The sequence below is a fragment of the Alternaria viburni genome, assembly GCF_023758015.1.
Source record: "Alternaria viburni strain BMP 2772 chromosome Unknown scaffold_29, whole genome shotgun sequence".
Taxonomy (NCBI): Eukaryota; Fungi; Ascomycota; class Dothideomycetes; order Pleosporales; family Pleosporaceae; genus Alternaria; species Alternaria viburni.
The window spans coordinates 152,984-169,493 of NW_026055798.1; the positions used below are offsets into that span (position 1 = coordinate 152,984).

At 51.9% G+C, this 16,510-nt stretch overlaps 3 protein-coding genes across 3 annotated transcripts; 2 read left to right on the forward strand and 1 right to left on the reverse strand.

The window, feature by feature from the left end:
• Window positions 1-276: 276 nt before the first annotated feature.
• On the reverse strand, window positions 277-9,713 carry J4E79_010218 (uncharacterized protein; the record flags this gene model as incomplete). The annotated part of the gene is made up of 6 exons (XM_049359057.1): window positions 277-1,727; window positions 1,781-2,059; window positions 2,106-6,251; window positions 6,303-8,544; window positions 8,595-9,503; window positions 9,552-9,713. The coding sequence occupies 6 exons, from the start codon at window positions 9,711-9,713 to the stop codon at window positions 277-279; spliced, it is 9,189 nt and encodes a 3,062-aa protein (XP_049206435.1).
• A 1,518-nt stretch (window positions 9,714-11,231) lies between these two features.
• Window positions 11,232-13,496, forward strand: J4E79_010219 (uncharacterized protein; the record flags this gene model as incomplete). Its single annotated transcript, XM_049359058.1, has 5 exons — window positions 11,232-11,731; window positions 11,782-12,456; window positions 12,504-12,959; window positions 13,010-13,135; window positions 13,184-13,496. The coding sequence occupies 5 exons, from the start codon at window positions 11,232-11,234 to the stop codon at window positions 13,494-13,496; spliced, it is 2,070 nt and encodes a 689-aa protein (XP_049206436.1).
• Window positions 13,497-14,290: 794 nt separating this feature from the next.
• J4E79_010220 (uncharacterized protein) lies at window positions 14,291-15,378 on the forward strand (the record flags this gene model as incomplete). Its single annotated transcript, XM_049359059.1, has 2 exons — window positions 14,291-14,875; window positions 14,947-15,378. 2 exons carry the CDS (start codon window positions 14,291-14,293, stop codon window positions 15,376-15,378), a joined length of 1,017 nt encoding a protein of 338 aa, XP_049206437.1.
• Between the last annotated feature and the right edge of the window lie 1,132 nt (window positions 15,379-16,510).

A 16,510-nucleotide genomic window follows, 5' to 3' on the forward strand; every position in this document is an offset into this window, starting at 1 on the left:
GCAGGCAGATTATGAACGAAATGTTTGCTCGATGCTTTACTGCGTACGTCACCGCTAGCACGGACCCAGTGCCTAGCTGGAAGACATAGCTGGTTCAAGTGAAAGAGCTCATTGACAGAGAACTTGAGCAAGTTGCCAGCCTAGCACTTTGCCCTCGTACTTTGATGAGCGATTGCAAATTCTTTGACGCCACTCAAGATACTGAACTTCGACATACCACCAACGGACGTGGATATGAATGCAGACGCAGAAAAAAACACTCCCATCTCCCCAAGATCATAGCTGCCCATCAACATTCCCATACTCAGCAAGTTCCACTTCGTTCAAATGACTCCTCGCTCTCATACTACTTCGCGCACTCTCCGTCGTTGTCAGACTTTGACGCATGAGCACCGCTCTCTTCGGATCCATCTTCGCGTTCGGTGATGCAGGTTTGAAGACCCGATTGCTTTCATGTCCGTAGTACGAGTACCGTGCGGGTCCTTTCCCTTTAGCAGCAGGAGATATTGCGTTGGCATTAACACCAACACCCGAGTACGATCTCGCAGGACGGGTTATGGCCGGTAACGGCCAGTCGTCAGTGTCGGAGTTTTCGTACTTGACCGACGATTCGGGCGACTCATGATGCAAGTCCCACTCTTCGTGCTCCCAAATGGGGTCAGAGTATGTCGAAGAGGAACCTGATGGTTCGTCGATGTATACCGACGAGAACGACGTTGTTGCCGATGTTCGTCTCGGCGCGTACGGGCGCGGGTGCATCATCTTCTCCATCTGCGCATCGAACATGTGGCTCGATGCAGTATCCCGTTGATGAAGTCGGGGCAGACTACGACGGAGCGACAACATTCGTGCTGGGTTTCGTGGAGGTGGTGTCCGCTTCTCCAGATCCAGCATCTCGTAGCAGGCTTTACCAATCCAGAGCATCTGCTCATGCTCGCGAAGGTAGCGTTCACCACCGAAGGACTTCTGGACGATGTTGCGCGCCATCATTCCCAGCTTTCGTCGATGTTCAGACTTTTCGTACATCCGGCGCGTGATGATCTCGACGTCTTTCGGTGTGGGTTTGTGAGGTAAGATTGGTGCCGCTACCCCAGGGCCGTCGTCGGCATATTGAGCCCACTCATCCAGCATAGCGAGCAAGTTGATCTGCGCGCGTGCGAGCCCGTATGCATCATTGGGTGCCACAACTTCGCTATATCGTTTACCGTCATCAGGGTCAGTGAGCACGCGCAGCGACGCACCGACGTCAGTACAGACGACTGGCGCTCCGGTAAGTGCCGCTTCTCCAAGCGCAAGCGGTAGTCCTTCCGAAACGGAGGAGTTGAGGAAAAGCCAAGTGTTCGCAAGGACCATTGCTGGGTCTGCAGTGCCGCGCATCGCTACGTTTTGTCCAAGACCTTTGCAAGCCAAGATTTCTTGACATTCGGAGGAGTAGACGGGCGATTTGTTGAGAGCGCCGTAGATATCGAGCTTGTAGTCCTTGAAACCCCATTCGTTGGTGATGATGTCTGCTGCAAGGAGGGCTGTTTTGATATCTTTCGCAAACCAGACATGGGACAGCATGGTTACTGTCGGCGTCTTCGTCTTGATCTCCGTCACCGGAGAGAACTTGGTCATGTCGGTAATACCGTTGACGATGGGATCGACCTTCCGACGAAACACGTTGCGGTGGGTGAGTTGACCCTTTGCGCTACCGATCTCCACCTCCCAGCCGGGGTTGAAGAAGTCTAGCATATCAAATTAGTCACTTGGACTGGGATAAAAGATGCGGTGCACCTACCTGCACAGGGAAGAATCTGATCGGCGTGGTGCAAGATGAGACAAGATGTCAACTTCATTAGACCCAGTAGCGAGTTTCGGATGAAGGGCGGCAGAGTGCACATCGCGGATGAGAGGTAGAGGTTAGTCTCACGCCAGGAGATTGCATGATCCCAGATTTGAAGTGTGCAGTTGCGCTTCAGCTTGCAAACGATCCCGTAGGACGCTGACACGCTGTGGTGCGAGGCTTGGAAGACGTGGGGTATCTTTTCGGGGATGGGGATCGAGAAAATGAATAGATCTACTCGAGTTAGCTTCGTCGCGATCAAAAGGGGGATACTACTTGCATCGGAACCACAGCTCTAGCGCCGTATCGAAGTGATTGAGCGTTGGAAGCTCAGTACGGAACCATTCTGAGGGCGGTTGCGCGTTCGGCATGTCTTCATCGAGCCACAGTCTCCTCCATGTATCTTTGACCACATCGCTTGTCCAGACCTCTTTCCAGTGACGCGAATCCTGGAAGTAGGTGTTCAGGTTGACCAAAGCCCGCGTCGCTTGCTTGACATCTGCTGACGTCATCGTGGTAGCTCGAGCGCCGCGGACGAGGGCAGTCAGGGTTGGAATGAAGTTCGTCTCGATGTCGGATATTGTTGCTGCTTTGACCAGATGGTCGACCTCGCTGTCCAGCTTGTTGGTGAACATACCATGATTTGGATGCATGAAGTCCAGCCCCCACAGTGGTATCACCTTGAGTGACTCAACGTTCTCTTCGGTTTGGTGCTTCGGCAAGCCAAAGTCATTGGCCGATTCGACGACCATGTGCCATTTGATAGTGCGCAAGTTGTTGATGAGATCTCGACGACACGCCGAGACACCACCGCCTTCATTTGGCCAAGTACCAGTATCGACAGCGATAACATGTAGGTTACGGTCAGTGTCGCGTTGTAGTGCTTTGGTCCTTGTGAAGATAACGGCATCCCCACCCTGGCCAAAGCTGAACAAATCACTTATTCGAATTGCAAGTGGCGTCCATGCGCTAATGTCGCTTGTGAGATCTGAGCTGGCCATGATGGCATCGGCGTGCATTGCCAGATAGTCTTCCGCCTTCACGAGACTACCGCGATCTCTCCGTCTCCAATATGGTCGGAGGAGGGCTTCTTTGCGGATCAACTCTTCATCTACCCACCGGATGACAACACCATCCAGATCGTTTCGCTTCTTCCAAGCTTTCCAGAGTTGGGATCGAGCTCTGGAAGTGGAAATCTCTTGTTGCTTGATGTTTGTTCGCAGCATCCGACTGAAGAAACTGGAAGACGGGGACTTGAAGGCTAATAAGGGATTCTCGTCCGCGAAAGTACATCGAGTTGGCTTCTTTAGTACGCCAAGCCAATCATGACGAATCATATCCGGGGTGTCGACTGGGGCGCCGTTAAGCTTTGTGGTAATGGTTGGATGAAACTTGTGGTCATACAGCCATGAGCATTCATATACGTCGGCTCCTTGAACAAATGTCGCTTCGTGAACGCGAGGGGTGGGTATCCAGCGCTCCATCTTCTCGGCATGGCGAACAGGAGGTGCACACCAGCTGACGTTGGCTGACATATGTGGCAGCACGAATTCGGCGCGAAGGAGCTCGTCGTCGTACTTGGCGTTCTTGCGATAATGATACTTGAAGCGGACCAGATTATCATGGTTGATATAGCTTCCCGACTCGATGTGGCCTTTCCGGTTGTAGATAACCTTGGCACCCTCATCTTGGCCGCCGCGGCAGGTTCTGCTTAGAGGCACCCTACTCTTCTTGACTTTCGAGATCTTCGTCTTACGCTGAAGTTGCTTCAGCGCGTACTCGTAAACAAATTCATTGGTCACCACGCCATTCTTGTACTCTTCCCGCAACGTGATGCGCATCTCTTCGTCATAGTATGTAACCCGGAGATGACCCCAAGTAGGCTCTGTTTCCAGATCACCTTGATAGAACATCAGTTTAACACCACCAACTTTGACAGGATGAATGAACGCTGTCTCCGTGTCTCCATAGCTTCGAATGATCAGGCGGTTCTTTTTCTGGACGATCAAACTACCCTTCACTGTTCCGGCGAGACCTGCAATGTCTTTGCGGCGATGGTACAAGAAAAACGGTAAAGCAACGGACATTGCAACCCGACTGTATATCCATAAGCCCGTCAGAACGAAGGTGGCAGACGTGGCAAGTGGACGCGGTGTGTGTAGCAAGGCTCCGTTCAGCTCGCGCTGGTATTCAGGATCGGCCATACATGCGAGGAAGAAGAACTTCACCCAAGTCCCAGCAGAGTGGTAGACATAAGCAATCGGCAGACGGACGTATTCGGTAAAGATGCTGAGAACCGAAACAGCCGAGTGATTCAGGACAGGATGGTACGCCTCTTGTATATCCGCGGTCATTTGACGATACTCTTTCTCGGTGAGAGCCTGGTCACCTCGGTTCTTGAAGAAGCTGTACTTGACAACCGCTAAGTACGCGCCGAGGTCATATCGCGCAATGCACGACAGAATGGTACACGAGCTTTCCACCGGAACGTTCGCGTTTATCCATGCCATTTCTGTGTTCGTATAGGGTGCGCGGACGCCAACACATCGTCGGAGGAAAAGGCGACGAATCTCGAGGGGAAGATCTTCCCATTGACTCTCGCAGTTGAACCCAAGGCATAGATTCCGCAACAGTTCTTTGCGAAGCGCAGTTTCAAAGCTCGAGGCTTTCGGTCCCACGATAAGCTCCGGCATCGACCGCTTGCTGCATTCTGATATGGCGTAGAAACCACAGTCGCTTTCCCGGCAAGCAAGCATTGATTCAGTAATCTCAGCCTGGTAGTGCGGCATGCCAAACAAGGTTTCTGAACAAGCGTGCAGCAACGTCTCGGCAATGATCGCACTATTGCTGCTCACATTCATCTGCTTTGAGCCAGACCCCTTTGCATCCGAAGCGACGTAAAGCGTGAGACGTCCGCCTGTATAATGCGAGATCGCCCGTAGGTCGCAATCAACCCCAGCCACAGCCTGCATAGGAACGATGAAGACTTTGATGGATTCGTTTTTCCACGCCAGAACGATCCGCTGGATTAGAAAGGGCATAGTCGGGAATGCTTGCATGGCAAGCCTAGAGAGATTTTCGTGGGTGCATGATAGTAGGATAGCGCAGATCTGGTCACCAGGCTGACCGTTGGGATACACGCGGAACCTGTTCTCCTTAGGTGCAGCCCGTAGCTTGCTGCAGTACGCGTGGAGCTCACTTTGACTGAACTCCGCATCACCACCAGTGCCGCTGTAGGCGCGATATCGCTCGTCGATGGCTGAACGATCTACACCTCGAGACGCGACGCAGCTCAAGCTAGACATCTCGGTCGATTTAGTGGGCTCCCTGTTCTGCTCGGTGTTTGGTAGTAGGTTCGACATCCAGGTACGCACGTGGAGCAAATCAGGCATGCCTAGCTTGGCAGTCCGGAACGAGAGAAGAGCTGCCGTCCAGGTCGAGACAGCAAGTGCAATGATCTTGTTGTACATGAAACCTGGTAAGACCGTGATGAGTATGTTGCCAGTTACGAAGCCGAGACTGACTGCTGCCAGGAGTGGCATTAGTGCATGCGGGCCGGAGAAAATCTTGTTGTACTGGTAGAGAAGTAGACCAGTATATGCGCCAACGTAAGCCAGGAATATGGTGAGACCCACTGAGGAGCCATTGAAAATCCAGATCAGTGCAGCACATATCGCCAGGGCCCAAACATGGACACCGATAAATCGACATAAGGTGTTCAGATACAAGTGTCGCCTGAATTTCAAATCGTTGGATTTGGCTTTGTCGATCTGGTGTGCGTCCTTGATCGAGACTGGAGACATTTGCTCAGACATGGTGTGTAAGTGTTGAGCTTTGTAGTCAAGTAGTACAGCTCCAATGAGGTAGTATGCAAGACCGAAGCCGACTGAGAGGCGAAGTGTGTCGTTGTCTATGGAGGGAAGCAATCCGACTAGTTGGCCGCCAGGTTGGTTACCGCCGCGTACAAGATCGAGCCATCGATCCATGAGTGCGACGATGAAGTAGAGTATACCACAGTAGATCTCGTCTCCAGCGGTCCTCCAATGGATGAACGAGTTGTGAAGGCGAATACCTTTTTGCGACTGCTGCATGCTTTCAAGCGCCACCTGCGTTTCAAGATTCCAAGTTGAACTGTATGGGATCGGTCGTTTGGTGTCGGTAATGCGTGCGTACCAGTCCAGTAAAAATAGCGTGGAATCCCAGCAACCTGCGAGCTGTCTGACGAAGGCATCATTCGTAGGCTTCTGCCAAAATCGGCGTCCGTTCTCCTTCAAGACTGCGCTGTGTAGCGCGGTGCGGCAAAGAGCCAAGATTGCGGGCTCGCTCATGCCGTAGAACAAGTCTTTGGCACTAATCGATGCTTTTGAAGAAGGCGCGCTCAAGTCGAGGACTTTGGATGCGGTATGAGGACCTTTGCTCGATTGATCTGCAGAAGTCGGATTAGCATGTGTGGCTGAAGCGTTAGGTGTGGCATTACCTTTAGGATGCATACCGCTTGTGACACGCTGCTCTTTGGCTGACCGTTTCACATACCAATCCTTGATGTCAGCATCGTTAAGCGTCTTGATGTTGTGATACCAGGTCACCCATTGCGTCGCAACGTGCCGAGTACCGAGGATCAGCAAGGTAATGAATATATAGAGAACTCCTGGATAGATGTAGATGTCGTAGTCCTGAATGAAAATGGTCAACAAAGGGGATATCACTAATGTCGGGACTACCATGATGATGACTTTGCGACCATTGAGGAAACTGGACCCGGGAACCTGATATGTGGAGAGGACAGCAAGCACGGTGAGGTATGTTGTGAGGCCGAAAAGGTAGAAGACGAACACCGCCCCAAGGCCTGGACCCACGACAGCTGAGATGATGACAAAGCCAAGAAGACAGCCAGCAAGAGTGAATGCTAGGCCACCAACCAGACGGGTGAGTACGAACATGTTAGCCGCTGAGAATGCCATTGATATGAGGTAGTAGGTGCCTCCGATGGATATCCAGGTTCCAATCGCGCCAGAGAGGAGCAATGAGCACATCAATGCCAGTGTAGCATAGTATAGTTGGTCCTCTTTCATGTGCACACTCAGATACAGACCATGGCCAGTCGTAGATAGTAGGATGATGTCAACTAATGCTGGAATTGCAAAGACACTGAGGAAGGTAAAGCGGCGATATGCAGGCATGACGGATGGCTTTTGCTCTGGGTCGATGTCGGTCTGGGCTGCAGCGTAAGCGGAAGCAAACGATGGTGCGTTGAAGATCCACATCGGAGGTTGGTGTTCTTCTTGGTTGTAGTAGTTCCTATGCTTCTCCGATAGCAATATACCGATATCGCTTGGCTTGATGTCAAAGTACGCCTCGCATCTTGATCCTAGCGCGAATAGCTCTGCAAAAGCTGCGCTTTGATCTGAGTATTGATTGAACAGGGGATTCCGATCCGACACCTCGATGTACACTTCCTCAAACCCTGCTTTCCTTGCAGCGCAGAAGACGCAGAAAAGCACGAAGTCAGCCGCCGAATCTAAGGATCCTCTGCTGGTAATGTTGTTGAGAGCGGAAGTGATGATGTCTAGCCTCTCATGGTCTCGTGACCATAATATATCATCGAGCACCCTGGCCACTTCCCTGAACAGTTCTAGAGCATCACGTCCGTCAAGTGTGGGTAGATGTGAGAGCCGGTACCATTTGAGCTTCGCGTTGACCAGCTGTTTATCGGTGATGCTACCACTGATGCAGTCCACGTTGCTGAGCTTCTTGAACTGATGGTACGTAGGTATATCGATCAGTAACTCTTCGCAACGTTTTCGTATGGATGAGAGCAACGAGCAGTCCTCATCCCACTCCGAATATTGCATGTGTTGCAGATACAGGAGTAGATCAGTCGACGAGAGAAGCTCTAAGTCTTGCTGTAGCCTCTCGGGTAGTCGCTCAGGCGAGAAGGACCCAGCCATGAACTCCGTCAAGCCATACTCTGCTAAGAAGCACTGGTATCTGGAGAAGCCTAGCCTGCTCAAGTGCGTATGAAGAAGAACAGCGTTGAGATCCTGAACCGACTTGGAGATGTACATGATGACGAATTGGGCTCTCTGCTCTAGTTCCCAGACAGCCCAAAACTGAGCACCACCAGGCGTGTGGAATCCAGAGTCGAGCGCAGAGTATACTTGTAGTTGATAGTTGTCCTCCGCGTCGTCGTTTGTACGAGCTAGTGCGTCTACAAGCTTTGAGATGGCATCTCTTGACGTTGGAAGCAAGTCTAGGAAGTGGCTGCTGCTGTGGCAATAGTCACGAAGAATCTTGGCGACAGGATGTAGTTGTGCGGTGGAGAGTCGGCTGAGCAGCTTCAGATCCCGTAGACGTCGTTGTGATTCAATGACACGCGAAAAGTCTGTCATTGACGCGTCCAATCCAATCGGAAAGCATCCCAAAGAGCCGAATGGCGACCCATTGGATGAGCAAGACAGTGGGTCGCTGCTATGCTTCTCCCTTGCCAGTGTCCATTCCAGACCAGAAGATACTGGTGATGTAGGTGTTCGTGCAAGCATTGCTCCGTTCTCGTCGATCTCGGGGTAGTGCACAGTATCAGTACATGTGCTCGACGCATCGTCGTCGCTGTCGTCGGCAGAATCGGTTGCGTCGAGGCCGGCGAGCGTATCGGCAAGGCGGGGAAAGATGTGTTGTAAAGGGAGGTAATCGTCGATGATACTTGAGAAACCGGGAGCAAGCTGACAAGACTTAGCAGTGACCTACGAATGCCCGGGCCAGGCAGACTTACTGTTCGCGCCATGCGATATCGCTCGTGGACTTCCATGACTCTTCGTTGCTTGAGCCACTGGAAAGCAGCCAAGGGCTCATGACAAGGAACAATCTCGTCAATGTTCGAAAGAGCCCGTTGACGCGGAAAATATAGGATGGCGCCGTGGTAGCTACACCACATATGTGCTCTCCTGACCACAGCGTGCGAGAGTTCGACATCATCCTCGATCGTATCCCACATCATCGTTACGAACGACCTTTGACAGGCTTGGGAAACAAAAGATTTGGTTGTAGTCTTCATTTTGTCCATTTCGAAGAAGTCTCGGCGCTCTCCATTCGACTTGATCGTTCCATTGCGGACGATGAAGCCAGCGAACAATGCGACATCGAGTTTCTGGACACTGTCTAGGAAGTCTGGAGCCTCAATCTCCAAGTAGACATCCAGACCGTAGGCAATGAGAAGCTTCGACAAGCCGTTGAGTAGAGGCACCGATATGCGGTCTCGCCAGCCAGAGACAAGAACGCCTGTGAAGTATCTTTTCTGGTCCGGCTGTCGCAAGGTACGCTGAATAGTCCACGACAGAACATACACCGCTCGCGACATGTCCAGTTCACTATCCGTTGTCGAGAATGTGATTATCTGAGCCAAATCAAGCCGTGCGATGATGTGAGGCCCCATTGAGACGCTATCGTCGCCAACAGCTTCCAAGACCCCAGGCTCGCAGTAATCCAACACTACAACGTCCCATTGTGAAAGTGTTTGCGCTTCATCGTGTGTGACTGGATTGCTCAGAAGGCCCAGATATACGCCAAACGTCGACGGCTTTGTGGGGAGGGTATGGGTTTTGCGGACGACGCTCGAACTGTTCGACAACAGGTGGATTCGTTCTTGTACCGATCGTGGTAAGCTGTGATCATTGTCGTCACCCTGTGAGGTTTATAAGCCCTGAGAAGGTATAGCATGCATGCTACGTACCTTCAACAATGTCCGTAGGGAACGGTATGAGTACCAAAGGAAAGCAACAACTCCTACAAGCCCACTGGCACTGATGATGGCAACAAGCGTCCATTCCCACCACTCCCGTAGTAATGGTCCAGTCTCGAAGGCCTGAACGCCCAAGATATCCGGCGAAGGCATTGGTCCTGCCTATGATCTGTTGGGTGTAGCTCAGATATCTCCAGGTGCTGCTCCACTTCCAGAGAGTACAGTAATTACCATATGGTGATAAAGGCCAGTCAGTAGGCAATGCACGAAGAACTGGTAGAAAGATCCATAGCAGAACCGTAGTAGCAAGGTGGATATGATGCCCTACTGCAATAGCCAGTGTGAACAGGGTGGAAGAATGGTCACTTGCTCATCGGCAAGCTCATCGGCTACCGAAAGCCAGTTTGACAGACACTAATATTTTCACCATGGCCTATGTTTGTGCAGTCATGTGTTAGCTGTTGATCTGCGAATCGCGTTAGCATACACGATAGGTGTGAATAATCCACCGCTGCAGGACCAGCGGCAGTGACGGAGCAGGGCCATCCTTCGAGAATCCTGCAATACGACTCTTGGCTGCCGCGAATGGCATTGGAGCGGCAGTCATCATTGAGGGACTTGCAGCGCGAAGCCTTCTGACCGGGCATTGGCGAGAGCGATGCCAGGGAACGCTGGCGATTTCTGGGGGCTAGTGCCATCTACCCCGAACAGCGGACTGTTACTGTATTGAGACTAGAACAAAGATGATTTAGATCTTAACGACGAGGCGATGTCAGCGTAGGAGGGTGTCGTGATGACGCGACAAGAGTGGTGGACGAGGGAGGACGTGACGAGGCTGAAATGTCGCGGTTCGGTAATAAACGTCCGTGCACGCGCATCATCTCTCTTTCAATCACGTTCATCCGGCACCGCCTTTAGCCTAACATCCTCCACACGACGATTTTAATATCCAACCTCATCTATCACGGCACCTTTGTCGGTCTTGTATCCGACGCGCATGCAATGCAATGCACCTGCCGCAGATGAAGTCTGGGACGGTAATTGCTCGCGCAATATGGGCAGGCTGCGGGGATACGCGTGCTTTCGTGCAGCCAGGCTAGACGACACCCGGTGCTTCGTTCACAATATCCTTACACACACTCGCGTCCTTGCGGCCCCAAAGGCATTTTGCACCATGGACTTTGGCCGCACTTCTTCCAGCATGCATCGGGTTTTGCCTTCGGGGCTGCTCCAGAACTATCCAGTGGCTTGGTAGGCCAAAGTCACGAGTTCAGCCATGCCCTGAGATCTTCGCAATACATTCGTCTTAAGTGGCAAAGCTCATAACGCTGTGGCTTCTCAAGTACACTGATTTGCCAAGACCCTGGTAGACCATATGGCTTTAACGGCATCTTACGTATGCGAGGCCTTCCAGAGGTACGGCAATGAGTATTCGAAGCATCTGATCGAGCTATCCGCCGCGTCATGTTCTGAATCAAGTTGAATGCCAGGTGAATTCTGACTACTGAGGCTAAGAAGGGAGAAAATCGATAGTCTCTTGATCGTTTACTGCATCTGGACCAATATCCTCCGTGTGGCCTATGAGATGATATCTGCCGAGACTTCTTTATTAACTCGTCCAGGTTCCTCAAAAAAAGTTTCGGTAGCAGGCTGTTCACTTCGCGTCTCACGATGGCGGCTTCCATTGCATCATTACTGCGAGCATGCGCACTCACATGCTTCTGTCTCTTCCTGCAACATGTTTCCGCCTATGTGGGAAGTGCCACAGTATCAAGCACAATCTTGGTCATTGCACGCGATTCGACTTCGGCCATCAACAGCGCTACACTTGGCCTTCAAGGTTACGGTATCCCTTACGAGATCGTCACCGTTCCCCTGGATGGGATCACAAACCTGCCTTTACTCAACTCTTCAGCAACGCATGGCAACTACGGTGGTATTGTCACCGTGAGCGAAGTTGGATACAACTACGGAGACCAATACTACAGCGCACTCACTAGGCGGCAATGGAACGATCTATATGCTTACCAGACGAACTTTGGCGTACGCATGGTCCGTCTCGATGTTTTCCCTACAGCCGACTTTGGAGTCTCCAGCGTCGGGGGAAACTTGAACGATGAGCCTGTATCATTCACGAATACCACGGGGTTCTCCGCGGCTAATCTCAAGTCGTAAGTCTCGCGACCCAGTTCAAGTGGTACAATACTGACTATACCAATAGTAAAGTAGACGTGAGCATCGCGAACATATATCACTCTCCTGCGAAGATTGTGAACGCATCAATGGCATGGGAGGTTGCCAAGTTCTCGAGCAGTGGAAGCGCCGCAGTCATCAACCAAATAGGCACTCGGCAACAAATGGTTTGGTTTTTGCCATTCGCTCTAGACTGGGCACCGTCAAGCAACGTCCTTCAACACGCTTGGATCACATGGGTGACAAGAGGCCTTTTCGTTGGTTTCAGAAGGATCTACTTCAGCACGCAGGTGGATGACATGTTTCTGGAGACACCGATGTACCGACCGGCGGGCGTAAACTATCGCGCTAAACCCGATGACCTTTCGTTGCATGTCACATGGCAAGCCAACCTGAACGCGAATATGCCTGCAGGATCCGAGTTCTTCATAGAGATCGGGCACAACGGCAACGGTGACATAGAAGCATCCACGGACACGAGTGAAGGCGAGAGAGTCTGCACCCCAACGAACGCAATCGAATACGCGGATCAAAAGGATGGCGACCCAGAATTCCAGAAGCCTCCTGGTACTGGCACCAACATCTGGCCTTCGACGCCTTCTCAGTATACCTGGAGTCTTGAGTGTGCCGAGATCGACGAGCTACAAAATTGGTTCGCCGACGAAGAACAACGCGACGCCTTTGCGCACATCTCGCATACATTGTACGTTTCATGCTTCTTCATGCTTTGCATTACTGACTCACGAACAGTTCGCACGCCGACCTGACCAACGCAACATACTCAGACGCTTCCAAAGAGATCTCGTTCAACCAAGCTTGGCTCAAACAGGTCGGGCTTGATGCTGCTAAGCGCTGGAGCGGGAAGGGCATCATTCCGCCTGCAATCACTGGTCTACACAACGCAGATGCTATCAAAGGCTGGATGGATAACGGCATCGTCAATGTCGTAGGAGACAACACCCGTCCGCCTCTTCGCAATCAACAGAACAGCTTCTGGCCGTTGACTACCAACGTTCAAAACAACGGTTACGCAGGACTCAACGTCATGCCGCGCTGGGCAACGCTCATCTACTACAATTGCGATCTTCCCGCTTGTACTCTACAAGAGTGGATCGACACTTCAGCAGGCAAAGGGACGTTTGACGATCTCATGATCAACTCTCGCGACACCGCAATGCGCAACCTCTTTGGCCTACATTGGGACCCGTGAGTGCAGGTCCATCCGCATCATTGATTCATATTGATTTGTTATACAGATACATGTTCCACCAGGCCAACATGCGCGTCAACGATGTTCCGTCTACAACCGTCAACGGCAAGAGTGGTCAGTACTCGCTACTCATGACATGGATTGAGGTCATCTCCGCCGAGATGATGCGCCTGTATGTACCCTTGCTTCGCTGGATAAACATCCCACTAACACACTGCAGCACCACCTGGCCTTTCAAGACCCTCAAGCACGATGATCTCGCACAGCAGTTCATCAACCGTCAAACTCGCGACCTATGCCGACCCAGCTTGACCTGGACTACATCCGCCAACGGCGCCAACATCGAGTCTGTTAATGTCTACACCGCAGGTGGAAACAAATGTGGCACTACCATACCCATCACCGTACCAGGTGCTGTGGCAATCACGACGGGCGCAACGAAAGAGCAACTGGGAAGTGATCCACTCACGCTATGGGTGACTATGAGCGGTGCAAGCAGGCAGTACAAGTTCTCAAAGGCCATTCCGCTGTAAACACAAGCATCCTTTGGAAGAACATGGCGTCGGTCATTATCGCAATTGTCATCTTCAATGTATATCTTTTAGCTGAAGCTCAGTCAAAATTGTCTCTGTGTTTTTTTCCCTGCATCCAGCATGACCAGTGAACAGCTGCGGAGTTTAGGCGGTCATCTCTGACCCCTGAGCTAACCCCACATTCGCACAGCCACAGCATCAATATGGGTGAACATCAGAACCAACCTGGCGGGACAGCTGCGCCGCATTTCGCTACCTGCGTTTTCCAGTATCACCACACCCGACACGTAGTCACATCGTCTCTCGAAAGCGATCCAGTCCTGCCGTTATACTGTGGCCTTTTCCTAACAACTAAACTAATGGTCGCACCCGCATCGATCGACAGTGTGTTCAGCTGCCAACCTTTCCAACCGGGAGCGAATTCCTTCGGCACGCCTCACCCGCAATATGACTGCATGAGCGCTACACCAATTGCAGTTACTATATGTCTTACATACAACAATTGTATATTGCCTACATATGCAAGGGTGGCGCACGTCACTGCGCCGCTTGCGACGCGTCTTCTCGAGATATTCCCAGGCTATCGATTTTTTTCGAAGCGTTTGCGGAGAGTCGGGTATGGGTTATCGGCGCGTAAGAGTCGTGAACTTGGTAGAGCTATTATAACCAGGTCTTCTATGATTGAAAGCATCGTGCCCAGAGTGTGATCGGAAACTCTGCGTCGGTGGAAGGAAGTTCTAGAGAGACGGCATATCTGATCTTCTGTGCCTAGCAACCCGTCGCTCAAAGGCATAATGTACACGAAACCCAAAGCACGACAGCCATGGTCTCTACGGCGCAAGATCCTCATCGCCGTCGGCATCGTCATCCTAATCCTCGCCTTAGGCCTTGGTCTAGGACTAGGCCTCACATTGGGACGCGATAACGACGACGGCAACGACAACACTTCACCACCGACCTCTACCCTAGCACCCCTCCCCACACCAAACACCACACTCCCATGGACACCATCCGTATCCGATACCTGGCAAATCGTCCTCTCCCACCCACCCGTTCTCTCCTCCTCAGACACCAGCACAACGCCCAACGTGAGCATCTTCGACATCGATCTCTTCGACACGCCCACCGAGACGATACGACAACTACACTCCATGGGAAAGAAAGTGATATGCTATTTCAGCGCAGGCAGCTACGAGGACTGGCGACCTGACGCGTCGGAGTTCAAGAAAGAAGATCTCGGGCGTGATCTAGATGGGTGGCCGGGTGAGAAATGGTTGGATCTGAACAGTGAGAATGTGAGGAGGGTGATGAAAAACAGGGTAGATCTGGCGAAGGAGAAAGGGTGTGATGGTGTTGATCCTGATAACGTTGATGGATACGTAAGTAAATACCCACCCTCCATACCATCTCCATCCGTATAAATATATGTATATACTAACAACCCCACCAGCAAAACAACAACGCCCTCTCCCTCACCCCCTCCTCCTCAATCTCCTACCTCCAATACCTCTCCTCCCTCACCAACCCCCTAAACCTCACTCTCGGCCTAAAAAACGCCGGCGACATCATCCCCGCCGTCCTCCCCATTGTCCATTTCAGCGTAAACGAGCAATGCGCAAAGTACGGTGAGTGCAGCACCTTCGCCCCGTTTATCGCAGCGGGGAAACCTGTGTTTCATATCGAGTATCCAGATGGGGCGGGGGCGGAACAAGGGTTGGAGGAAGATGTTGTGGGGAGGTATTGTGATAGAGAGGGGAAGGGGGAGGGGAGCGAGGGGTTTAGTACGGTGCTGAAGAAGATGGAGTTGGATGGGTGGGTGGAGTTTTGTGATAGAAGAGTTGAGGTTACGGATGTGGATGAGGGGGTGGGGGGCCATGGGTAGAGAAGGGGAGAGGGATGTAGTGGTATAGCTCATGATAACGTCTTTGTTCATAGAAATCTGCCCATTACTTCTGACACCTAATGTTGTGTTTAAGCTCGAATGCGCATGGTTTCGTCGCTAAACCAGCATGCTTAGCTGTATCAAGCTTTGCGACACAACCGGGTTATCGTAGTCACCTATGCTGAGTACAACCTGCTCTGATCACATGATGTGGTAGTTCCTATACCTGCGAGGTCAACGATGGAGGTCAACCCCCGTGACCTGCCTCATGCTGTCTGCTGACAAGGCGTTCTCTCTGCAGCAACATCTTCAGATCGTGATGAAACACTGTACCAGCAGCACACGAGTCAGTCAGACTTCTAAGCGGTATGCCTCCCAGTATTCCCGGCAAGCAAAACTCTCACGCCCAACTCCATTCTTCCACATCTCCGCTACCCCAGCTCCCATACCCTTCCCTTCTGCTAGCCGTATATCACACAGCACACACAGCACACACAGCCTCGGGCTATGCAACCTGGCTTTAGCCGTCGTGAAAGCTGGAGAACCCCTGCTTACACCGGCTCTTCCTACCGAAGTGATGGTGTGCTACGGCCGGGAATCTGACATCGGTGGCGTGTGTTTGAGGCTGACCAGCTCACTGGTGGAATATGGCGTTACCAGCATTTTGCTTGTTTGATGCATCAAGCAGAGAGTATGCATAGTATGTATTCAATCTCGGTACGGGTCGATTTTGCCAAGGTGTAGCTACCGGCCGGTTGAATGCGATTCAATATCCGATGCAGGTGAGGTGGAAAATCTGAGGCGGGTATGTCGTTTGCGGTAGGTATGCTCGGCATATTGAAGCCGTCTAATATCTCGCCTGCGGTCGGTATAGTAAGACTTCTGGTCGAGCGGGTAAGCTGACTTGTTCGAGCAAGTTGCCGGGTGGGGCTGAGATGTCGAGGCAGAGTGGCGTATTCATCTGGTTCTAGAGCGCGATCTGGTGCACCGGTCCCGATACAAGATGTTGCATTAGTTTCCAGATCTGAATTACGACGTTAGTGGCAGGTGTGTAAGTCCCCAGACGGCGAGAGGACCGTCGCTCGGGGCCAGATGCGCGGTATGGCCGGGACGAACGTACATGTCGCATACA